The sequence below is a fragment of the Gracilinanus agilis genome, chromosome X, assembly GCF_016433145.1.
Source record: "Gracilinanus agilis isolate LMUSP501 chromosome X, AgileGrace, whole genome shotgun sequence".
Lineage (NCBI taxonomy): Eukaryota > Metazoa > Chordata > Mammalia > Didelphimorphia > Didelphidae > Gracilinanus > Gracilinanus agilis.
The window spans coordinates 66,107,366-66,134,016 of NC_058136.1; the positions used below are offsets into that span (position 1 = coordinate 66,107,366).

The following is a 26,651-nucleotide window of genomic DNA, read 5'->3' on the forward strand; positions in this document are numbered from 1 at the left end:
AGCATAAAAAATTAAATGGGAATTTGGGGCGAGTTTTGCAAAAGTCACAGATGACATAGAAAAAGTTTAGAAATTCAGATGCATAAAATATATGTATAGTGTTGCATAATAGTAATATATTTCATCTTTTAATACTATAAATATAGACAATTTCTTCTACAGTAAACACCCTATAAAAGAAAAAGAGAAATTTCAAAATTCTTCTCTGGTACAAAGGGAGGGCCAAAACATTTTACATTTTTGCAGATTCTTGGGGTGCTGCACCCCTAACCCCCTTCCATACAGCTTGGTAAGGAATAGGGGCACAGTAACTGGGCAAGTTACTTAACCCCCATTGCCTAGTCCCTTACTTCTCTTCTGCCCTGGAACCAATACACGATATTGAGTCTAAGACAGAAGGCAAGGGTTTTAAAAAATTAATTAAAATTTAAAAATTTTTAATGTATAAATTTATTATATTAAAAGATAAAATATGTTGCTATTATACAACACAAATTTATGCATTTCTGAGTTTCTAAACTTTTCTTGTGTTGTCTGCAGCTTCCACAAAACTCTCCCAAAATTCCCATTTAATTTCTTATGCTGACCAGAGATATATTGAAAACCACAATAAGGAAAGTCATGATGTGGACGGGATATGTGTATATTTGTATGCATGCACGCTTTTTATTAAAGCTCTGATCTTCTTCTTAGTATGAATTATAAAACAGAACAATGGCAAGGGCTAGGCAATAAGGGTTAAGTGACTTGCCCAGGATCACCCAGCTAGAAAGGGTCTGAAGCCACATTTGAACCCGGGTCCCTCAGACTCCAGGTCTGGCACCCTGTCCACTGTGCTACCTGGCTTCCCCTAGGACAGTGATGGCAAACCTTTTAGAGACCAAGTGCCATGCCCCCCAAATGCTGGGCATGTCTCGCCCCGCTCCTTACCCCACACAGAGGAGGGGCAAGTGAAGTGAGGAATATACTCAGTGCAGATGAAGAAGGGGAGGGGAATGGTCCAAAAGCTCTGCTCCTCTCCAGCTCTGCCACCTGTGAGCCACCAACATTACTTCCTGTGTGCTCCCATTGGGTTACTGGGCAGAGGGGTGGGTGAAATGAGGAAAGTCCTCAGCCCAGGTAGAGATGGGGAGGGGAGCAGCTCTACCTGAGTCCATCTGCCTTTCTAGTAATGAATTTGGGGGGGAGGCAAGTACCCACAGAGAGTGCCATCTTTGGCACTCATGCCATAGGTTTGCCACCACTGCCTTGGAAATCATTTTAAAGCAAGCAGTATGAAATGATTCACAGTTTCATAAAGAATCTTCTTTCTGTGTCCTGTGGTATGCACGAAATGTTCTTTTTCTGGTGTTTAAGTTCAGAATCATTTTTCTTTTCAGGAAGAAAAGAATGAAGGTGAATTGGAAACTGAAAGGAGGACAACTTTGGAGGTAACATATCCAAGGTATTATATGCCTAATGAGAAAAGTGAGTTGTTCATAGAACTGATTCAGACTTCATAGATAGCCCCCTTTTTCTGATTTGCTTTGAATATGGAAATGACTGTCTCATTTGGTGTTGGTTAGGTTTAGGATTTTAAAAAAAGCAAATAAATCTCCTTCTTTGCAGAGGTGAGGAACTATGAGTGTGGATCACAATATACCCTGTCCAATTCTGCAGATGTGTTAGTTTCTTTTGATGAACTGCTTTCCCCCTTATTTTTGATTGTGATGATGAGTAGCTTTGGGTAGGGAGTAGAAGAGGTACATTTGGAAATGAAGGTGAATAAACACCAAAAAAAAGTTTAACAAATTTATTATTTTAAAGTTAAAAAGAAATGATAAAATTTATGTCTCCAGAAAGCAGAAGCAGCAAGCATGATCTTAGACAAGGCGATAGTAAAAAAGACAAGATTAAAAGAGTTAAAAAATGAAAAGGCATTCTTTTTTTAACCTTTACTTTATGTCATAGAATCAAAACTACATAATGGTTCTAAGATAGAAGAGAAATAAGGGCTAGGCAATAAGTGACTTGCCCAGGGTCGTACAACTTGGAAGTATCTAAGGCTGGATTTGAACCCAGAACCCAGTCTCTGAGCCTGGTTCTCAATCTACTGAGCTGCCTTGCTACCTCTGACAATATTTTTTAATAACCCTTACCTTCCATCTTAGAATCAATACTGTGTATTGGTTCCAAGGCAGAAGAGCAGTAAGGGCTGGGCAATGGAGGCTAAATGACTTGCCCAGGGTCACCCAGCTAGGAAGTGTCTTGAGGTTGGATTTGAACCCAACACCTCCCATCACTGAGCCCAGTTATCAATCCATGGAGCCACCTTGCTGCCCTGACAATATTCTTAAAAGCAACATAAGCAATTGAATAATGTCAACACTTAATGTATAGGCACCAATGGTACAGTAACCAAATACTTGAAGAAAAAATTAATCAAATTACAGGTAGAAGTAAGCAGAAAAGCTAGACTAGCTTGGGACCTCAATTGAGCCCTTTTAGATCTAGGTATATCTAATAAAAGGACTTGAATGGCATTTTTGAAAGATATATCATAGATCTATAATATTTACTGAATTTGAACCGAAAGGAGTAGACCTATTTCTCAGCTGTACATGGAAACTTTGCAAAAGTTGATCATAAGCTAAGGCATAAACGCTTCAAAAAATGCAGAACAGCAGAAATATTAAACGTGGCCCAGCTACGTGGCTCAGTGGATAGAGTCAGGCCTAGAGGAGGTCCTGGGTTCAAATATGGCCTCAGACATTTCCTAGTTGTATGACCTTAGGCGAGTCACTTAACTCCCATAGCCTAGCCCTTATTGCCTTCTGTCTTGGAACTGATACTTAGCATTGATTCTACAATAAAAGGGTTAAAAAAAGAGAAAGAAATATTAAACATGTCCTATAGTAGCCACAATTCATTAAAACTGCTAAAGGGGCAGCTAGGTGGTTCAGTGGATAGAGCCAGGCCTGGGGAGATGAGAGGTCTTGGGTTCAAATGTGGCTTCAGACATTTCCTAGTTGTGTGACCCTGAGTGAGTCACTTAACTCCCATTGCCTAGCCCTCACCACTCTTCTGCCTTGGAAACAATACTCAATATTAATTCTGAGACAGAAGGCAAGTGCTTAAAAAAAAGTGCTAAGAAATAAATGTTCTGGGGTGGAGGACATTCAAAATTAATCAAATATACCAAACTTTTGAGCCCCAGTTGAAGCAGTAGGGAAAAGAAAATTTACATATTTAAACATATTCATCAACAAAAGGCAAAACAGATCAATGGATAAGGCTTAGAGCTATAGAAATTCATTGAAGGCTAGTTCAATTTCTTTATCTGAAATTGGGTAATTTAAACTGGAAAAACAAAATCTTTGAAGCATGTTTTCCTATTAAAAGTCTCATTTCCAAAACATATAAGAAACTGATTCAAATTTATAATACCAAGAGCCATTCTCCAATTGAAAAAATGGTCGAGGGCAGCTAGGTGGATTGTGAGTTAGGCCTAGATACAGGAGGTCCTGGGTTCCAATATGACCTCAAACATTTCCTAGTTGTGTGACCCTGGGCAAGTCAATTACCCCCCATTGCCTGGCCCTTACCATTCGTCTGCCTTGGAACCAATACACAGTATTGAATCTAAAGCAGAAGGTCAAGGTTTTTTAAAAAAGGAAAATGGTCAAATATGATCAAGATGTTTTCAAATGAAGAAATCCAAGCACTCAACAACTATGTGATTTTTTTTTGAATGCTCCAAATCACTAATAATTAGGGAAATTGGATTTGTGATTTCGTGTCTAATTATTTTTCTGTTCATCTGTGTTCGTTTGTTTGATTATCCTCAAGTCAATAGTAAAACAAAAAATATTTTAATGAAGATATTCAGTGGTAGCAATGGAAAAGTTTTTACTCTGGGTAATTTTTGACCCTTATGAGTTGGCCTTAGACATACGTAGCTAAGTGACTGAGGGCAAAATATTCCTTCTTATTCACCAAGAGGAGATGGGAGGCAGACTGTTGGGGTACATATCCTTGAGGCTGCTTGGAAGGCAGAGGCTGGTAAATCACTTGAACTCAGGACTTCTGAGCCCAAGTATGGCTAATAACTGACTGGGTGGTCAAACTAAGTCAAGCACCAAACATGGTAAGTCCCCTGGGGTGAACTGGCCCAGGTCAGAATGGAGCAGGTCAAAGTTACCCTGCAGATCATGGCCCCCCATATTTCCAAGTTGGGAGAGAAGAGGAGAAGTAATCTAAATTCATAAAATAAATGATGAATGAAAAAATAAGGTGATGAGAAGAGGGAGGGCAGTTGGATGTCATATTTATTTTATTATTATTAAAAAGAATTACTACAAGTGTCTAGTGACAGCAAACCTGAAGGACAAGAACCACCATAACCCAATTACTTGGGTTTGTATTTACATACAGTTTTCATCATTCACAGAAGGAATCCAGCTTGCTAAAAGCTATTTATGCCTGAGGCTCCAGGCTGAGGATAAAAATAATAAAGGTGACTATGAGCAAGCAAAGGTCAGAGAAAGTGAGACAGTCCAAGCCAATGACCTTCAAGTTTACTTTTGGTTTCCCTAGGGGTAAATATAGCCTGTGAGTGGGTGTGCCTGCCTCAAGTATCTCCCACTGCAGTCCATCCTCCATTTTCCTAAAGTGTAGATTGGTGGCTTCCTATTACCCTTCTTTGGCAATAATAAAAACTCTCTGTTTGGCATTCAAAGGCCTTCATCACCTGGCCCACTCCTAGCTTTCCAGTCTTCTTACATCTTACTCCCCCACTAGTATTCTTTGATCCAATCTAGCTGTTCCACCAATAAGACAATCCATCTCAGCTCTGGACACTCTCTCTGACTGCACCCCATTCTTGGGAGGCTCTCTCTTTCCTGATATCTGCTACTGACCCCTCTGGTTTCCTTTAAGTCTCAACTCAAATCCTACCATCTACTAGAAGCTTTCCCCAATCCCTCTTAATCCTAGTGCCTCCCCTCTATTAATTATTTCCTCTTTCTCTTGCATATAGCTTGTTTTGTATAGATTTGTTTGCATGTTGTCTTCCCCATTAGACTGTAAGCTCCTTAAGGGCAGGTACTGTCTTTTGTCTCATTTTGGACCCCAAGTACTTAGTAGAGCACCTAGCACGTAACAGGAGTCTAATAAATGTTTATTGATTCGTTGGCATTTCCCAAGTGTCACATGTTATGATTTACAGAGGAAAACTTTGGCTTAGAGGATCCAGAATTGAGGCTTGGTCCAACATTCCAAATTGGAATAAATGTACCATAATGAAACATATTGCCCATCTATAAAGAGAGCTCGAGTAAGCTTTTTAGACTATAAGGTTGTTACTTTTAGTCATTTTCTAGTCATTCCTTACTATCAACTCAAAGCCCCCTATTTCCCCCAGAGTTAACCTGTGAAGATGGAATGTGCCTAGAAACCCTACTTTAGTACTATCAAGGCACACCCATCCCTTAGGTGAACCCTATGCCAAGCTGTCAGTCTATTCTAAGTTCCAGGCTTATGATACATTATCACTCACTCTCTTTTCCAGCCAAACTGTTCCTCATAAAAGCCATTCCATCTCCCCTCCTGCTGTCTTTGCCCAGGCTGCTCCTCAGGGCTAGAAGACAATCCCTCTTCACTTCCACCTCATAGAATCTTGAGATTCTTTCAAGGTTGAGCTCAAATGTCACCTCCTATGTGCGGCCTTTATTGATCCTACTTAGCTGCTAATGTCTTTTTTCTCTCCCACATGACCCTGTATTTATTTTGCATATCCTTACAAATAGACTAAAATATGGTTTGCTGGGGGGGGGGGGAGAGTGAGGAGGAAGCATATGAGTGTGCTGTAGGGCAGCCAAGAAGCATGTCTATTATTTGGGGGAAAATCTCTTCTTCTTGCTGTATCCAATAAGCTTTGAAAAACATGGTCAGTCACATGATTGGACTTAATGCAAGGATTATAAATCATTAATTTCAACCAGCCTTCTAAACACAAAGAAACCTTTATCACTCTCAAAAGCCCATTCTACTCTTTAGGTAAAACCATAGTAACTGTGGTTCCCCCAGTGGCTAAGAGATTCTGGTGCATCACTTAACCCAGGCAACTCTCTTAAGACTATGTATAAATCAAGGCAGTGTGGTTCTGTCAGAAGAGTAGTGAGTATGGCAGCAAAGGACCTGAATTTGAATGCTGATTCTGATATTTGGAGCAAGTGATTTCCTCTCCCTTGGCCTCAGTTTCCTCAACTGTAAAATGATGAGGGTTAGACTAAATGACCTCTGAGGGCCCTTCCAGCTTTAAATCTACTGCCCTATGAAGCTACAGATTGGGTTGGCTATCTACACTGATGGAGGGAGGCCCAGACCTCATGGAGCTTACATTCTAAATAACAGATACCATATATATGAGTGGTGACCAGGAAGGGATATTTTGAGTGGAAAGTTATGGGAAAAAATGAGCATACCCATTCCAGGAACAATAATGGTTCCAGAATGGAAAGGAGAAAGTATGTATTTGCGGGGGGGAGGCTGTGAGGAGGGAGAAGAGGTGCCATGCATGCCAGGAATATGTCCAGGGAATGAAGTACAGCTAGAAACAGGATTAGATGTAGTGGAAGACTGAGGCAGGCAACCACTGGTGGGGTTACAGAGAGGACAATCTACAGCAGTAGTTCTAGGGATGAAGGGTGGATATGGAAGATCTGGGTTCAAATCATGACTGTCACTATTTATGAAACTTTTGACAAGTCTCATAACCTCCTTGGGGCTCCTTTACCTGCTTTGAGAAATGAGGAGGTTAGACTACGATCACAATCTTCAACTCTAAACCTTTGTTGTTCTAGGTGTCCTTGGATAAGTCACTTTCCCACTAAAAGACTCAAGAAAACGAGGGGATTGGCTCTTGAGTCCCTTCTAGCTCTATGAATAATCTTGGGTCAGTCCCTTTCCCTCCCTGGGCCTCAGTTTCCCCCTCTGTAAAATGAGGGGATTGGACTAGCTGGCCTCTGAGATCCCTCCCAGTTCTAGTTCTAGCATCCTATGTGTAACTTCGGACGAGTCCCTTCCCCTCCCTAGCCCTCAGTTTCCCCATATGTAAAAGGATGAGATTGGCTGTCCTCTTAACCTATAAGCCTAAAGCTTCGGACTGCAGTTGCCTTGGTGCCCCCCTCTTCCCAAAATTCATAGAAACTCAGTGGAATGGCCACAATGTGACGTCACAAAGTTGGGGCGGGACCACCACAAATCCATAGCGACGCGGCCTCTGTATGACGTAACAATGGGACCTATGTCAGCTCTCCCGCAGGGTCTAGATTCCCCAAGATTGGCCCCTGAGCTCACTGACTCGTGCTCCCCTAACTCGGATAGCGTCCCTAAGTGGCTCCCGGCCAGTCTCCCCTCCTCTCTCCCCGCAGCAAACCTGCCCCTCTGAGCAGAGGCCTGATCGAGCAGCGCCCCACCCAACCCTAGGGCAACACTCACCCCGCTTTTCCCCCGGCTTTCGGAGTGTGTCTCCAGAAGCCTGAGATCGCTCTCCGCCCCATCCATCGCCGCCGGCGCCGCTCCAAGGCCTCCACTCCATTCTCCAGCTGTCATCGTTGGTGCATTCTGCAGACTGTACTGCGCCTGCGCGCCGCAAGGCACACTGGGACTCGTGGCCTAACACCCCAAGGCAGCTCGTTGAAGGTGAAGGCTCCCCAGCCCAGAGCCTAAATCGAACTACAACTCCCAGAAGGCTATTGTGATAAGATGGGTGGGTGGGGATGGGAGTTTGCTGCGGGAGGGGGTGATTGGGCTCTAGGAAGGGGGAAAGATTAGAGAGGCCTGAGTGGTTGGGGTCCCGCCTTAGCGGTTCTTCTATTGGTCTCCAGAGTAAGAGGAGGAGCCAGGACTGGAACTCCGGGAGTCAGCGAGATGGAGGGCTTCGTGTCGAACGTGGATGTCTGCAACCTGGCCTTTAACGGAAAATTGGAGCAGCTGAAGGAAAAGATCCTGACCGACAAATCCGAGGCCACCAAGATTGATCAGGTGAGGGCCTGAGCGAGGAAGCTCGGCCGGCCGCCTTCCCTCGCAACTCCCTCCTCCTGGAGCTCCTCTCTGGGCGAAGTCGAAGACGTGAGTTGTGCCGAGGCCCGAGCGCTAGAGTCCTTAGCGGGCCTTGGTGGGCTTCCAGCCACTGGAGCCTCCAGGCCCGAGGTGGAGGGAGAGGGAAGAAGAGAGGCTCCCAGGCCTTGGGGAAGGCCCTTCTCTGTTATGGAACTGGAGGGCCCTTAGGGGCCATCTCTTCAATCTAGTGGGGTCCTAAGAGAGACTCGTCCCCTCCCTCACGTGAAGGAAAAAATAGGAGGTGGTTGGGACTCGACGCCATTCCCACCCTCGGAGGCCCAGCGCCCCTGGTAGGGGCCTAAGAAAGACTCCCTCACACACACATGGAGGAGAGAAAAAAGGTGGGTGGGTGGGGCTGAATGTCCTTCCCCTGGGGCTTAGCACCCCAACAGGGACCCTAAGAAAGACTTCCCCTTCCCCACGTGAAGGAAAAAAAGGGTGGGTGGGACTCGACGCCCTTCTCTCCTCTACCCACTCTAGCCCACCAGGTGGGGCCTTATATAAGCCAGACTTCCCTCTCCTACGTGGAGGGGGAAAAAAAGGCTGGGGGGGGGAAGGGGCAGGCGAACTTGACGCCCTTCTCCCCCACTCCCATCTAAAGACCCAGGTGGGGCCCTAAAACTCTTTCCATACACATACATGCACAGGGGCTAAAGGGGGATGGGTGGGTGGGGCCTCATGGGTACCCTGACGGGCCTAGCACCCTACATGGAACCCTAAGCAAGACTCTCTACCTCTCTAACTTTGAGGGGAAAAGGGGTGGGTCTCAATGGTGCCTTCCCCAGACTCAAATTTAGCACCCAATAAGCAAGATTTTTCCCTTCAGTGGACCTGTTTCTCCTTTTGGAAAATGGAAAGAGGTTGAATCCTTTTGGTAGATTTTGGGAGATCCTGAATCTTCCATTTCAGTGATTCTCTAGGGCAAAGATTCTTAATTTTCCTTTTCCTTCTTTCCTGTTATGGGGAGGGGGGCCTCCTTTCACCAACCAACCAAGCACCCCCTCCAAGCTTCAAAAAGCTGCTTGTACGTTTCTTAGAATTATGTTTTTAAACGCATAAGATAAGCAGCAATGAATTGCAGTGAAAACCCAATGGATTGCAACAAAATTAACAAAATGATTTTCAAGGCATCATCGTGAGTGTGGAGGGAGTGTGCAGCCTTGACTTCCCCAAACAGCAGGCATTTTTACTTCATTCCCCTTTCTCTCTTTGACTAGACCGGGGTTACAGCCAAGGCCAGTGTTGCAGTATGGAGACCAGACACACTTAAGTATGGCTCCCTCCTTGGCTGCAGTGGGCCTCCTCATGTACCAAATGAGTTATGTGGTGGTAGGGCTGCTGCCTCTTAGTGGCATAGCATCAGCTCAGCAGAGAATGTGGATATGACAAAGAGACCCCCATTTCTAAGCGCTGTAAGGTACCAGGACCTAAACAGAGACCTGTGCGGGGAGAGGGGTGGGACTCCTTTCTCTTCTTAAAAAGAATAAGAATCTTTTTTTTTTTTAAATTCTAGACTTAAAAAAACAAAAAAGGACCATTTTCCTAAATACAACAGAATTTAAAGAGAAACCATGATCATATGAAACCATAGATCTTCATTTCCCATCCCTTGCTTTTAAAATAGAAATGTAATAAATTCTATACCTTACTTTTAAAACTATCCTACTTGTCGGAGGCAGCTGGGTAGCTCAGTGGATTGAGAGCCAGGCCTAGAGACAGGAGGTCCTGGGTTCAAATCCGGCCTCAGACACTTCCCAGCTGGGTGACCCTGGGCAAGTCACTTGACCCCCATTGCCCACCCTTACCACTCTTCTGCCTTGGAGCCAATACACAGTATTGACTCTAAGACGGAAGGTGAGAGTTTAAAAAAAAAAAAACTATCCTACTTGTCTATTCTTCCTTCTGTCTTCTTCTGTCCATTAAAAAAAATGTAAGGATGGCCTTCTTTGGGGGGGGGAATAACTGCTCTCATTCACTCGTTTGCTTAACCCCAGGTCCACCTCCCCATTAAAGGAGATGAGGAAAGGTAAAATAAATCCTTGTAACAAATAAACATAGTCAAGAAAAATGAGTTTATCTACTGGATTTTATTCATTTATATGCGTGCGTGTGTATGTGTGTATGTATATCTGTATATGTGTATGTATGTATATAATGTATTTGTGTATGTCTGTGTATATATATATATAAAACTAACTTATATATAATATATAGAACTTTAACTTTTATATATAGCTAACTTTTATGTATAACATTGCTTTAACTTTTATGTATAACTTTTTTATATATAACATATAACTAACTTTTAAATATAATATATGACTATTATATCTATAACATATAACTAACTTTTATGTATAGCATATATAACTTATATGTGATTTTAACATATATATATAACACTGACTTTTATATATATAACATATAACTAACATTTATATATATCTTTAACTTTTATATAACATATATAGCTAACTTTTAGATATAATTTTAACATATATAAACACATAACTAACTTTTATATGTAATTTTAACTTATATACATGACATATATAACTAACTTTTATATATAGCTAACATATAACATGTATAGCTAACTTTTATGTATAACATATTACTTTAATGTTTATATATAACATATATAACTAACTCTTCTATATAACATATATCGCTAACTTTTATGCATAACATTACTTTAACGTTTATATATAGCATAACTAACTTTTATATAGAACTTTAACTTTAACATATATAACATATATAACTAAAGTTTATGTATAACATATTACTTTAACTTTCATATATAACATATATAACTTTTATATGCAATTTTAATATATAACTAACTTTTGTGTATAACATGTTACTTTCACTTTTATATATAACATATATAACTTTTCTATGTAACATATATAGCTAACTTTTATGCATAACATTACTTTAACATTAATATATAACTAACTTGTATATAGAACTTTAACATATATAACAATATAGCTAACTTATGTATAACATGTTACTTTAACTTTTATGTATAACATTACTTTAATGTTTATATATAACATATATAACTAACTTTTATATATAACTTTAACTTATATATAACATATAACACACATATATAACTAACTTTCATATATAGCATCTATATGACAACTTTTATATATCTATAACATTTATGGATATATAAAACTGATTTTTTTAAAGCATATAATAAATTCTACACTTTACAAACTGTCCGGCTCATCTCTGCTTCCTTCTGTTTTTCTTCTGTATGTTAAAAAAAAGTTACAATGACCCTCTTTTTGCCACTACTGTTGCTTACCCTCTCCAGTACTTAGGCCATCCCCATCACCCCCATTAATAGAAATAAGGAAAGGTACAAAGGAATCTTTGTATCATCAAGCAAAATAAATCTACACAGTCGATTCATTTACAGTATATGTGTGTGTGTGTGTGTGTGTGTGTGTGTGTGTGTGTGTGTGTGTGTGTGTGTGTGTTTTAAGTATATAATCTAAGGGGCAGCAGTGGATTGAGAGCCAGGCCCAGAGATGGGAGGTCTTGGGTTCAAGACACTTCTAGCTGGGTGACCCTAGACAAGACTCTTGACCCCCATTGCCTAGCCCTTACCACTCTTCTGCCTTAGAACCAATACACAGTGCTTTGATTCTAAGATGGAAGGTAAAGGTTTTAAAAATAAAGTATACAATCTATACTTTCAAAACTCCCTTGCTTATCTGCATTTCTTTCCGTTCTCATTTGTAGTTTTTTTTAACCCTTACTTTCTTAGAAAAACACTTAAGACAGAAGGGCAAAGGCTGGTGCCTACCAGGGGTTAAGTGACTTACCCAGGACCACATAGCTAGGAAATGTTAAAGATCCCAGGTCCTCCTGACTCCAGGCAAGGCACTGTACCCACTAGGTCACCTAGCTATCACCATTTGTGCATTTTTTTTAAAGTTACAATGGCCCTCTTTTTTAGCCTCACTACTGCTTACCCACTCTTCCCCTACTTAACTTCCCCCTCCCCCAAATTAATAGAGATAAGGAAAGATAAAAAAGAATCCTAACATAAACGTAGTTGAACAAAATTAATCTATACAGTTTTGTTAAAGTATGTGTGCTTTTTTTTTTAACCCTTACTTTCTGTCTTAGAATCAATACTGTTGTATTGGGTTCCAGCTGAAGAGCAATAAGGGCTAGACAATGAGTGACTTGCCCAGCCAGGTAGTGTCTAAAGCCAGATCTAAACCCAGTACTCCCATCTCTTGTCCTGGCTCTCAGTCTACTGAGTAATCACCTAGCTGCGTGTGTGTGTGTGTGTGTGTGTGTGTGTGTACACATATATATACATATATATATATAATTTACTTTCAAAATTTTTCTGCTTGTCTTTCTCTTCTCATCTATAGATATATTTTTTAATGTTCCAATGGCCCTATTTTGGGGTGCCATGACTGCTTATCCCTGTACCCTACCAATGAAAGGAGATAAGGAAAGGTTTTTTTAAAAATCCCTTTAACAAGTATAGTCAAAAGCAATCTACATAATTTTTAAGTATATAGAAATAAATGCAACCCTTCATTTTCAAAACTGTCCTACTTACCTGTGCTTCCTTTTGTTTTCTGCTATACATTAAAAAATATATAGTACTGTGGCCCTATTTCTTAAAGCCACTGCTTTCTTATCCCATTTAATGGACATAAGGAAATGTTAAAAACAAATCCTTGTAACAAAATATATAAGTACTTTTAAATACGTGTGTGTATGTATTCTACACTTTTCAGAATTATCCTGCTTATCCCATCCTCCCCCTGTTCTTTTTCTGTGCATTTAAAAGTATTTTTACGATGGCTCTCTATTTTTGTTATCACTAAGATAAGGAAAGATCTAAAAAGAAAATAAAAAAGAAGAGCCCTTTTAACAAATATGCTGATAAGCAAAACATATACAGTGCCCAGATCCAAAAAATGTGCATCTCTTTCTGCACTTTTTGCCCATACTTTGTCAGGATGCTCTTGAGGAGTTTTTTATAATCAATTGCTTTGGTCAAGAGTTCTTAAGACTTTCAAAGCTGTTTTTCTTTGCAATGTTGCTGTTCTGGGGTAAAATCTTCTCTGAAATTCATACTATTCAGGATTCTCTGGGTTTGTTTCTGCAGTCACAACAATAGTGCCTTCTCTGTGTCCCCTCCTGCTCCCCCCCTTTTTTTTTTGATGATTGATGCTTTTTTCCCCTGAACCTTTTCACTTCTGTGGGTGGGTCTTCTCATGATCTTTTGGTGTGGGACATGCTTGCCTTATGGAAACTCAATATACAGAAGACTAGGGCTGGGCCTATATCCACTATGTTGTGTTCAGGGATAGAAGCACACCCATGCATGTTCTTCTCTGCCAATTCATTGTCTTTGTAGCACTACTTGTTAAGGAGTATGGGGAGCTCAGAACTGAGTCAGTGCCCTAAATGGACAGTTTGAAATCATCTAGCCTGTTGGGTTGTTGCAGGTGGTAAAGGTGAATGGGAACTTGACAAGGGTTGGCCATCCCCACATTATGTGAAGCTATTTCCCAACTTTTTTTCCTTCTAATTTGAATTATATAAATTTGGCACATTTCCTGCTGTTTTGAGGTTGCCAGGTTAGGCAGTCATCCTGAAAACAACTTCCATTATACATCTTTCTTTCCTTTTATTCTTTGGAATCTTCTCTCCCTGATCACTTAAGAAACCTGCTTTTTCCTGTGCCCATTTTGAAGAGCTTACTCAAAAGAAGGTGATTCAAGGCATCTTCTCTACATACTTTATTTCTTGATTATAAGCATTAAAGTTGGCTAATCTTTAGATTAGCTGTTGTTCCTTTCTTCCCTTTGGTCTCCTGTTTGCCTCCAAGGGCTCAGAGATAACTTTTGACAAGAGAAGTGGTGGATTAGGGGTACAGAGTAGGAGGGACTTAGCCAGTGTGTTGGGTTGGACCCGTCTTATTTGACATTAGAAGAGAGGGCTTGTATTGTGATGAAATACCATTGTGCTATAAGAAATGATAATCGGGATGCTTTCAGAAAAACCTGGGAAGACTTATATAAACTGATACAAAATCAAATGAGCAGAAACAGAAGAACATTATATATGCACTATTATATATGCTCTATAACAGCACTATTCCTTTTTTTTGCCCATACCTTCCATCTTAGAATCAATACTGTGTATTGGTTCCAAGGGAGAAGAGTGGTAAGGACTAGGCAATGGGGGTCAAGAGTCTTGTCTAGGGTCACCCAGCTAGGAAGTGTCTGAGGCCAGATTTGAACCTAGGACTTCCCGTCTCTAGGCCTGGCTCTCAATCCACTGAGCCACACAGCTACCCCCTAACAGCACTATTCCTTTTTTTCTTTTTAAATGTATTTAATTAATTAATTTAGAATATTTTCCCATGGTTACATGATTCATATTCTTTCCCTCCTCCCTCCCCCCTCCCACAGCCAAAGAGCAATTCCACTGGGTTTTACATGTATCATTGATCAAGACCTATTCCATATTATTAATATTTGCGTTAGGGTGATCACTGATAGCACTATTGTTAAAGTGTTCAACTTAGCTGCTCTCATCAAGACATGGATCTGTGATGATTACAAAGGACCAGTGTTAAAAATTTCAGTCCACCTCCAGAGATAACTGATGAACTCTGAATGAAGATTAAAGCAGACTTTTCTTTTTGCTTTCTTTGTTTTTCTTGGTTCATTTCATTTGTTTTCTTTTGCAATATGGCTGCTATGGAAATCTGTTTGGCATACCTTCACATGGATAATTGAAATTAAAGTGCTTTGCCTTCTCAAGGAGTGGGGAAGGGTGAGAGTAAGGGAGAGGACTTGGGACTCGACATTTTTTCAAATGGTTGTTGAAAATTATTCTACATTAATTGGAAGATGTAATGAAATAAGCGAAGATGACCTTTAAATATTTCAAGAAGAGAGGGCTTCTATTGAGGGAGTTGAGTTAGTGGGAAATAATAGAGATATACAAAAAGGACAAAGAAAAAACCATCAGTAAAACCAGAAAGCTTCAAAGGAGAAAGAGCCTGGCCAATTTTGTTATCACTGCATCCAATTTTATATAAACTTTAAAAAATTATGCAATAGATGTTCATGTTTCACATATAATTCTTTTTTTGTTCTTTTTCTTATTAGTCAAAGATTTATTAAGTGCCTACTATGTGCCAGACATTGCAGCTAAAGGAGATGCAAATAGAAAAAAAAATGTATCTCAGTATATGTTTGTTGTACAATATAGAAGGAACATAATTTTTTTTACCTTCTGTCTTGGAATCAATACTAAGTTCCACAGTAGAAGAGCAATAAGGACTAGGCGGTGGCGATTAAGTGACTTGCTCAGTCATACAGCTAGGAGGTGTCTGAGGTCAGAGTTGAACCCAATACCTCCCATCTCTGGGCCTGACTCTCAAATCTACCTAGCTGCTCTGGAATGTAATTCTTAAAAGTAAAGACTTAGTTTGTACCATGAATTCTCTTTCTCATGCAGGATAATCGGACCCCATTACATTGGGCATGCTCAGCCGGATACAGTGAAATCGTTAACTTCCTGCTCAATTTGGGAGTGCCAGTGAATGATAAAGATGATGTAAGTATTAGTCCAAGGGAATCGATTTCCTTTCCATCTTTGGGCTCCAGATGAGGGTTTACTTAGGCTTAAATATATAGACCATCAACAAAATTAGAATAACAAAACTAGAATGTTATATAGCAGGTCTGATGATTTAATCATGAGGCTGAGCAGACTCCTGATGGCTAATTTTCCCATTCCATGATCTCTCGTGAACCACTTAATTTGTGTGTGCCTCATTTTCCCCAGTTAAGAAGTTAAACCAAATGACAACACAGAAAAATGAAATGAATGATATGTTGAGGAAATGACAGCTTTGGGGCAAAGGGAGTGGTCTGGGAGTTATTTCTAAATTAGCTTTCCATTTACAATCCAGCCATTGACTTCTTAGACAAAGGTTAAAATCAATATGGAATTAAAAGAAAGAAAGAAAAATAAGAAGTGCAATTAAAACACTTCTGAGCTGACCTCTCTTAAATAAACCATTGACCCCTAAAATTGGCTGAAAGAACAGATATTGACACTATTAGATTTCCTAAGGAATTCTAACATATTAAATAAGCATTCACAAGAACTTAGAAACCACCTTAGCTAGCATTAGGGAAGGGCAACACTACTTTAAAATATGTCACTCATAAAATCTTAGGGTGGAAAATGATCTGAGATTAAGAGTGATAGCCCATCAAGAAGCAGTAGAGGAAAATGTTTACAGGAAGCTTAGTGAGAGACCCAAGTAAGCATTTAAGGATGAAACTGGACAGATTTTTATAATGGGCAAAAAGTTTTAAAAGGATCTGTTGAGATTATTTCAATAAACTCTCCTTACTCTACCAATGAGAGTGGAGCCATCACGTTTGAACTTTTAGCATCTCAGTCCCCAGTGAGCTGCATGAGAAAGTAAAAGAAAAAAAATTCCATTAACAAAAAGAATGAAAGAAACAACAGCTGAACTAAACCAAGGAAATAGAGACATGAACTATAGACGACACAATACTGAAGGGTTAATTCTCAATAAATGTTAGATTATTGCTGTTCAGTTGTGCCTGACTCTTCGTGACTCCCCATCTGGGTTTTCTTGGCAAACATTACTGGGGTAGTTTGCCATTTCCATCTCCAACCGATCTTTACAGGTAAGGAAACTGAGGAAAATAGGGTTAAGCGACTTGCCTTGTGCATTTCTTTGATTCTGTGCAACTCTTAAATCCATGTCTGAAGCCAGATTCTAACTCAGAAAGGGGAGACTTCATTGCTACCTAAAAAATGATTTGAGACATTACTTACATGCTTTCCCATCTCTACAAAATCTTTATGAAAATAATTCAGGCCTATATCAAAGGCATGCTGGAAAAAAATTAAGAGAAGGGAACAAGCAGGATTTCAATGAATTGGGTTCAGAAGTGAATACACTTAGGACATTTGCAGAGAAATGTATGAGCAGAGGAAAGAAGTGGGCTGGTCATGTGCTAAGAGTAAGGGATAACTAGGGGCAGCTAGGTGGCTCAGTCAATTGATGGCCAAGCCTAGAGATGGGAAGTCCTGGGTTAAAATGTGGCCTCAGATACTTCCTAGCTATATGACCCTGGACAAGTCACTTAACCCCCATTGCCCAGCTCTTACCACTCTTCTGCCTTAGAACCAGTACATAGTATTGATTCTAAGATGGAAGGGAAGGATTTCTTAAAAAGAAAAAAAAGTATGGGATAACAAACAACCCATGTACTATTTTGGGATCTATGTAATGTCAGTAAATCTAGAGGAAACACATTGTGAAGTCTGATGAAAGTTTTATGGAAGGATATGGGTAAGAGTTTCACAAGTCACAAGCTACATCTTTGGAGAAGGTAAGGGGTTTTGTTGTTGTTGTTTTTTCCCAAAAACATTTCATATTTCCTCTTGTTACTGTATAAATATCAGTTTAACCTTTTACTGTAAGACTATAAATGTTTTAAGAGGATCTTTGTTATTATTTATACAAATTCACAAACAGTATAATTAATTGTTAGGGTCACTGGATTTGTTTTAACTCTGAGGCCTATTACTGTGGAGGATTCTTTTTTTTAAGCCATCCTACACAAAAAGTAAACATTTATGAAAGCCACGATTCCCACCTACCACCCAAAAACAAAACAAAAAAAATCCTAAACCAACTCATCTATTCCTCCACTTAGAAACAATTTTTTAAAAACCCATACGCTCCATTTATTGACTGAACTGAGATACGGCATGAATTTCAGTCTCCTCACCCTTCCCATTACAGCCTCTGGGTTCTACAGGCCAGCTCTTCCTCTACTCCCAACAGGAAGCCTCTGTGACATTATTTTTTCTTGGTAGAGAAATTTGGAAATGGGGTTGGGGGAGAGTAGAGTTTGCAGTCATTTTCAAGACACAATCTGCATCTCACTTTAAACAAACAAAAAAAGTTCAATTGTCATTTTCCCTATTAATTTGTGCTATAAATTAAGTCAGGATTCAGAAATCAATCTGGTCCTCCAATCTCTATGTAGGAAAGAGAAAATTATAGTCAGAATACGGAAATGTGAGATACACTGGATGGAAGCGTTTAGGAAAATGAACACAAAAATGATTTACAAATGAAGTTCCAGATGCAAAAATAGATAGGTCATCCAGGTCAAGCAAGATTTTTTTGTTATACTAGAATTCTTGTCCCTCAGTACCTCAGTGTTCGACTTGGCTAGGTTTTCATCCCAAAGAGATTTTGCTATAACTACCCTAGCGTTGGGGATAGATATAGCCCTGCTGGAATGATGGAGAATTCCAATTTTTTCTCTTGGTTCTGCTGCTTATGACTTGTATAACCTTGGACGGGTCATTTCATTATTGAACCACTGAACCTGGAATATAATTTAAATAATAACTAGCCTATAATCATGACCCTTTTTCAGAAGAGGAAACTGAGGTTCACACAGGTCATGTGAATTGTGCACAGTCGCACCAAGTGAAAGTAGAAGAATTCAGATTCAAACAAAATTGCTGAAGCATTCGATCCAATTAGATCCCTTTCCATCAGGCATACTGCCTCTAATACCCACAAAACACAGAATTTGTGCCTGTTGCTCAGTACTTCAAAGGAGTACTCCCTTGAAAGTCTTGGATATTTGTGTCACAGAAGAGTTTGGAGATGTCTGTATGTAGACATGTCTTCAGATCTGACCTGAGCCACTTACCTAGCTGTCCGACCCTAGGCAAATCATTTAACCTCTGGTCTACCTTAGTTCCCCCAACTGTAAGATGGTGATTACACCTACCATCCGAGGTGGTGAGATAATACTACAAAACTCTTTACACCCTTTAAAGTATTTTTTTTATAAATACTAGCTATTAATTGAGTATGTATGTGTCTAAAATTTTGCTTTGTGGTACTACAGTGTTGTTTCTCAGTAACATCATTAGCACATTGTAACTAAACTGTATGTAAAAGTTGTGGCAGTCCCCCATAAGGCCATTCTGCTAAGCATCCATTTATGTTGCTGCCGTGAAACTAACTTCTCCCCATAATCCATGATGTGGTTTCACCTCGTGTCTTGTTTTCCTAGAGTTGATTAATGATAGTGGTAGAGTAGGCCATGATAAATGAGAGCTTTTCTGGGTTGTAATGATATTTCGCCTGGAATTCTACTTGAGGGATGTTGGAAAGCATAAAAATAGTAAGATCTGTTGAAAATTGACTGCTGAATCAAAAGCATTTGTTAACAAGCCTGGGAAAGGAAGACAAAAACTCTCTTGCTTTGTCTCTCTTGCCCAAGAGAGCCCATCCCTGCATTTACAGAGTTTATATCCTAAGGAGAGAGACCACCCATACTGGGGACCAACTGGTGGTCAGGGAGGAATGTCTAGAAACTCCTGGGGTTGATGCTGGGAGCTACAGAAAAATCGATTGCCAAGGCCTTTCCAGAAACAAGCAGTATTGATCATTAGTTCCCTGAGTGAGAGGTGGAGACTGCAAACTGACAAAGCCTGCAATGGCCACAGTCAAGAAGTGTGGTTGAATTTGGCCAGATGGGGGAGCTCTCCCAACTAGCTGTTAGCATTGCTTAATGTACGTGGGCTTTTCTCTCCCATTTCCCTTTTTCTCTTCTCTCCTGCAGGCGGGTTGGTCCCCCCTTCACATTGCTGCCTCTGCTGGTCGTGATGAGATTGTGAAGTCTCTTCTATCAAAAGGAGCTCAAGTGAATTCAATCAATCACAATGGTTGCACTCCCCTGCATTATGCGGCATCCAAAAATAAGCATGAGGTGCGCAGGCTTCCGCTCTTGGGCCACTAGATGAATGGGGCCAAAATCATTTCTTCTGGTGCTAAACACTAGATTCCATTATCCCAAAGTGTCCCAGCCACTTGGCTTCTTTTTTTCCCCATTTCTTCAGATTGCTGCCGTGTTATTAGGGGGAGGTGCTAATCCAGATGCTACCGACCATCTAGAGTCCACTCCACTGCACCGGGCCTCAGCCAAGGGAAATATGAAGATGATCCAAGTCCTTCTGCAGTACAACGCATCCACAAACATCCAAGATGTACAGGGGAACACTCCTTTGTAAGTCTGAAGTTGTGAACCTTTTTATTTCACAGAATTGGAAAGGGACACCAAGACCATGTGTTCCAACCCTTCCCTCTATGCTGTGTCCCACAAGTCACTTGGCCTTTTCCTGAAGGTGTTCAGGGAGGAAGAAACCACCATCTTTTCAGCCAGTTTCTTTCACCTTTAGAGCAATAGCTCTAAGTGTTAGGATGGTTTTCCTTTGATTGCACCGAAATTTGCCTTTTGTAACTCCCACCCCTTGTTCCTTGTACCATAGCCAAGTGCAAGCCTTAATCTCTTTTCCATGTGACCACCTTTTAAATAGTTAAAGGCAACTGACTTTTCCTCTTGAAATCATCTGTTCTCCTGGCCAGGCATTCTCAGCTCCTTCATTGGTGTCCTCTAGTGTCCTGACCTCAAGGAGGCAGTATGGTACAGTTGATAGAACACTGTCTCGAGTTCAGAAAGCACCTCTGACATTAACCCCGGGACAGTTTCTTCTCTAAAGTGAGAGGGTTAGATGAAATGACTTCTGAGAGCCCTGTCAGGTCTAGAGCTAGGATCCACTGATCGTGTCTCCATCTGGTTTCACTCTTCTGGATACACCACTCCTTTCTACAGTTTACCCAGAATGGAACCCAGTGCCCTCACTGTGGTCTGCATGGGCCAAAATACAAAGAATGACCTACTGCCTTCCCCACACCCAAACACGCTTAAGCTCAAGATCATGTTAGTTTCAACTCCTATCGAGTTCTGAGTCTGCCTGGTGTTGGACCTGGAAAGCCAAGGAATTCCATCAACTTTTGTTAGGAATTATTCATCACCATTTTTCAAACCAGGAACTCCCAAGAGAGTCCTCAGAGTACATCTCATTTTGTTGTGCTTTAAATGTTATGCATTAAAATCCCTGTTCCTATCTTCTTTTTTGCCTTTAGGTAGCTTGTTCAGATGAAATGCATCAGTCTTAGAGAGCCTTCAGAGCTAGAATACTTAGATTTCAGTCTGAGCTCTTTCACTAAATGACTACAGGGACTGTAGGCAAATGACATAACCTCCAGTGCCTTCATCTCTTCATCTGTAAAATGATGGCAATATTTAGTATAGGAAGGGCCCTAGAAATCATCTAGTCTAGCCTCCCTCCCGTATCGCATCTCCTATCTGTTTCAAAACCTCCTCTAATGTGCAGTTGTCTGCCTGATAAGGTAAAAGCATTCTCCACGCTAGATGGCTCAGATTATGAGAAAGTCCTTCCTTGTATTGGTTTCCTCATTCTTTTCTCTGGAACCCCATATAGCCACAGGCTCTTGGAGTTGGAAGGGGCTTCTCTCTAATCCATCTCAAACTAAGCATGTCCAAAACCTATCTCCTCCCCCTCCCTCCGAGCGAGGCTTCCCCTCTTCCAAACTTCCCTGTTTCTCTCGGTTGTCACCACCGGTTGAATCTCCCAGGCTCATAACCTTGCATTGCCTTCACATGAGCATTCACTCTCTCACCTCATGGATCCAGGTGCCAATCTCTCACTCTAACAACTGGATTGCCAAATCTTGCTGGTGTTACCCCCACAGTATCTCTCACATCCTGCCCCTTCTCTTCGTTCAAACAACTCCCACCTGAGCAAAGCCCCCCCACTGCCTTCTCACCTCTAGACAGTCCACCCTCCATAATGGCTACCATCCAAGCCATTCCTCTACTCAGCTGTAATAATTTTCTTTTGCCTCTAGGATAAAGCACAAACTCCCTTGTTGGATTTCAAAGCCCTTCACATCCCCCACCCCACCCCACTCCCTGACTTTGGGATCCACCAGACCAGCCCTTTCTCTGTTCCTCATTCTGTCTCTCATCTCCATGCTTTTGCACTAGCCATCCCCCAGATCGGTTACATACTCCCTCTTCATCTCTGCCTCATGGACTTCCTCTCTTCACTCAGACAGCACCTTCTGAATACTGCCTTCCTCGTCTCCCCCAAATGCTCATTCCAGGCCTTCAACCCCAGCTACTTGTGTTGAATCACTTTCTATCTAATCACTTTCTTGTTATCCTTCATACACTTAGTGTTTCCTCCTTTAGAATGTAAGCTCTCTGGGAGGAGATGTGACTTCTTTGTAGCGGGATGTCCTGTGCCCAGCACACATAAAATAGGCATTTTACAAACACTCATCCATCGATAAACATACAGAGTGGCTTTAGAGACGTCTAGATGACACTGCAATGGAAGCCCGGAGTCAGGAAGATTCCTCTTGAGTTCAAATCAGGCCTCAGACCCTTAGTTGTGTGACCAGCCAAATCATTTCATCTTAGTTGTCCTTGGTTTTCTCATCTGTTAAATGGGGGGTCATAATAGCACTTTCCACTTGGGGTTGTTATAGGGATCAAATGAGATGTTTCTAAAGCATTTAGCACAGTACCTGGCACACCGAAAGTGCTATATAAATGTTTACCATTGTTATTAGTATTCATATCCCTTCTAAGTTGCTTACAAGCTGTGGGACCCTGGGTAGGCCACTTCGCTTCAGTCTGCCTCGGTTTCCTGATCTGTTACATGGGGGTCATGATAGCACTTTGCACTCGAGTTTGTTGTGAGGATCAAATGAGATATTTGTAAAGCATTTAGCACAGCACTGGACACACAGCAGGAGTTGAATAACCCTTCTTTCCTTGCTTTAACTCTTGTTTTCTGAGGTAGTCTCAGGTTCCCTGCACCATCAGTCATTTTCTAAGCAGATTTTAAGCACCATCCTTGTGCTCGATGCCAGGGCTATAAATATAAGGAATGAGATAGTCCCTGCTCCCTGGAGCTTGTGTTGTCCATCTTCCTAGTCACTCTGTGAGCATGTTCTAGTTCACCCTTACACAGCACACCTAGGATGAGCCAGCCAGCTGATCCAGCAGTATTAGGCCATCTCTTGTTTAGGACACCATCGTTCTAGTTGTTCCTCTTACTAAGATTGAACTTGGAGAGGCAGCCTAGGCTGGTGGTGGGAAGGTGTCCATGGCTTCTCCAAGTCCTGGCCTAAGGCCTACTCCTACTACTTATTAGCCACACGACAGTACCAGCCCTGTCCCTCATGGAGGAAAGAAAGGGAAAATAAAACTTGGGTTCTCTACGTGACACAGTTGTTGTGCAGAATGCAGTTGGCAGACTCCCAAGAACTCTAGAAATGTGAATTAACTCTCCTCCCAGCCCAAGATCAAATTCCCTTGTGGGGGCGGCAGGAGCCACATCCCAGTATGTGTGCACTTGTGTGGAGTGGTACTCCAAGTCTTTGAAAACCCACTAACCTAGCTTCACATCAGCTACCATTGACATCTCCATCCCCAGCCGATATTTCTGCAGTTGACTTTTGAACCAAAGTACAGAATTTGATGCTTATTGCTTTTCAGTTTCATCCTATTTGCACCTCACCATTGTTTCAGCCTCTCACAGGCACTTGGAATCCTGATTTTATCTTCTGGCACAGAGCTCTCTCTCCCAACTTGCTGTTATCCCAAAGAAATGCATAACCTACTAGCTTTCTCTTTGTGTCATTGATAAAGCTGTGGTGCAGGCCTGCTCAAGACCCCTAGAGACCTCTGTCCCATCACTACTTGTGCCCTGGGCGTGGTCATGCATCCTGTTTAGAGCCCACCTCCCTGCACTGCCCTCATTTCTTCTGTGTGTCCAGAAGGGCATAAGGAGACTCTTACCTGAAGTCTGACAGAGGAGGCAGTGTGGAACAATGAAAGGGGTGTTGGATTTGAAGATGGAAAACCTAGATTCAAATCTTGCCTCTACTATTATCTACCTATGTTGCCTTGGGCCAGTCCCTTCTCCTCCTTGGCTCTCAGTTCCCTCCTCTGTACAATGAGGGAGTTGGACTTGAGGACCTCCATCTCTAAATCTTGGATCCTTTGATCTCAGCCAGTAGTATTCCAATCAGAGAAGAAAGCAAGCTCAATTGGACATGATTTCTTTTCTGCATTTTAACACTAGGCAACAAACCAAAGAAAGGCGTTCAGGGCTCCTACTTGGAAAACACATTGGGAAACAGATCCTGTCTTCCATCACTTGACTTGTCTATTTCGCTTTTCTTTTCTTTTTAAGTGTGTATTGGTAACTTTTGTTTTGACTTCCTTCTCATTTCCAAATCCAGCCGTCCTCCTTCCTCTCCTGTCCAGGAGTCCTTCCTTAGAACAGAATAAAAAAGAGTGAAGAGAAAAATGCTGAGCAAAACTAACCCAGCACAGGGACAGCTAGTTAGCACAGTGGAAAGGGAACAGGCCTGGGGTCACATCTGCTCACAGATACTTTTTAGCAGTGTGACCCTGGGCAAGTCACTTAATTCCCATTATTGCCTCGCTCTTACAGCTCTTCTGCCTTGGAACCAATGCACAGTGTTGATTCCAAGACAGAGAAGGTAAGGGGTTAAACAACAAAACTTACCCCAGCGCATCAGCCAGGGCTGACAGTAAAGCATCCCTTATTGTGCCCAAAACCATGGTGTTCCTCATGTCCCATAATGTGATGGCTTTCCCAGACATTCCCCAACTGTATGCCATGTCAGCATCTCCAAAAAGCTTATTTTCACCTCTTCCTGCCAGTGCTTTCAAATTCCACATTTAACCAATGTTAAATGCTACCCATAAGAGCCATAGAGAAACCCAGCTCCCCAGGGTAGCTCCTGTCACTCAGCTCAGTCCTTCTGGGGAATGCCAAAGCCAGCACTTTGAATACAGTGATGAGAGGGGCTGAGGCCCCGGGGGCCTCGAGGGGTACACTCCCGACAGAATCAGGACCTCTTGAGGGCGAGTAATAACAATCGAGGCAGTGAGTGATGTTCAGTGCCCCCGATCCGGGGACAGTGATAGCCATGAACAATCCTCCCACCCCTCCCCAACTTCAAACCAAGACAAGACAAGACAGTTCCCAGCCTTGGCAGCTGTTCCTGCTGCTTTCATATTCGGCCCTCCACATCCACCTCTCTGTTCACCCAGCCTCAGCAACTCCCCCAGTCTACGCCCGTACCCAAGCCTCTGATCCTGTCAAAACTGCCAACTTTGCAAATCCAGGAGAGCTATAAAAATGCAGCTATTATTCTGATTATGATTATGACTCCAGCAGCCACAGCTCCACTCCCCTCCTTGCCGCTCCCCAACTGGGAATCTCAGGTTTTCTTTCTTCGTTTTTTTAACCCCTTACCTTCCATCTTAGAATCCATACTACATGGTGCTTCTAAAGCAGAAGAGCGGTAAGGGCTAGGCAATGGGCGTTAGTGACTGCCCAGGGTCAAAATCTCACTCATGCTGTCCTTCCTGTCCCATCTTTCATGGCCTCCAAAGTCTCAGAATGCAGCAGCCACAGCAGTGTCTCTTTCTCAGCACTCAGACTAAGCAACATGTTTTTAATTTTGCTAGGGATGAATAAATGTCAAGCCCACCAGTCTCCATTTGCCCTGTCTATTTTCTTCCTCTCTTCAAAGGTCATAGGATCGCAGATGTAGAGCTGGAAGTGGGGAACCCCAAGGGCCATCCAGTCCAACTCAACATTTTACAGAAGAGGAAACGGGCCCAGGGAGGAGAACTGAGCTATCCCAGGTCACACATAAGATCACAGACTTAGGGCTGCAAAGGACTCCAGAGATCCAGTCTTTCTACTTTATATATACTTTATAGAGATATGGCCCAAAGATGTAAAGTGACTTGCCCTTGGTCATTGCTAGTATCTGGGGTGGGGTTCAAACCTAGCTCTTCCTGACTCTAAGACTGTTGTCCTATCCACTAGGCCATCCTGTCTGGCATCTCCAGGCTTCTAACACCTCTCCCACTCTCCATGGATTAGTAACAATACATGTAGTCCCTGTTGTTGGTGAGGCTAAGGATTGGGGCTGCTCAAACTTGAGATTTCTGAGTAGCCATTGCTCTAAAGCCAACTGGATGTCTGTATTGGGTCTAGCACCAGTATGGTGAGCCTGAGGTTGTGGAGGACCCCGGGCTGATTAAGGAGGAACAAACCAAGCCAGGTTGGAAAAAGAGAAGTAAAAGCTTGCGTGCCCACCATCATCGGGATCAGGCCATTGCACTTGCAGCCTGTAGGGAAAAATAGGGAGTCCTAGTCTCAAACCGAATTCATAAGTGGTTCGTTAATCTTCAGGTTTTTTTCCACTGCTTTGAAATAGAATTCATGTGGCCCATAAATTTGAATTCATTTAGAATAGCTTAGCTAGGCATCCTTATCTATGCCTCACCTATATAGGCTTTCAATTTCTTCTGCAGTATGTTTGTTCTACTCTTTGTAGTATGCCTGCAGCCATGTGGCTCAGTGGATAGAGAGCCAGGCCTAGAAGTGGGAGGTCCTGGGTTCAGATCTGTCCTCAGATACTTCCTAGCTGAGGGACCTTGGGCAGGTCACTTAACCCCCCCCCCCCC

General features: G+C 41.8%; 1 protein-coding gene across 1 annotated transcript; it reads left to right on the top strand.

The window, feature by feature from the left end:
- Window positions 1-7,844: 7,844 nt before the first annotated feature.
- On the top strand, window positions 7,845-20,268 carry PSMD10 (proteasome 26S subunit, non-ATPase 10). The gene is made up of 4 exons (XM_044682601.1): window positions 7,845-8,025; window positions 15,634-15,732; window positions 19,821-19,967; window positions 20,098-20,268. Exons 1-4 carry the CDS (start codon window positions 7,912-7,914, stop codon window positions 20,266-20,268), a joined length of 531 nt encoding a protein of 176 aa, XP_044538536.1. The 5' UTR covers window positions 7,845-7,911.
- The last annotated feature ends 6,383 nt before the right edge of the window (window positions 20,269-26,651 follow it).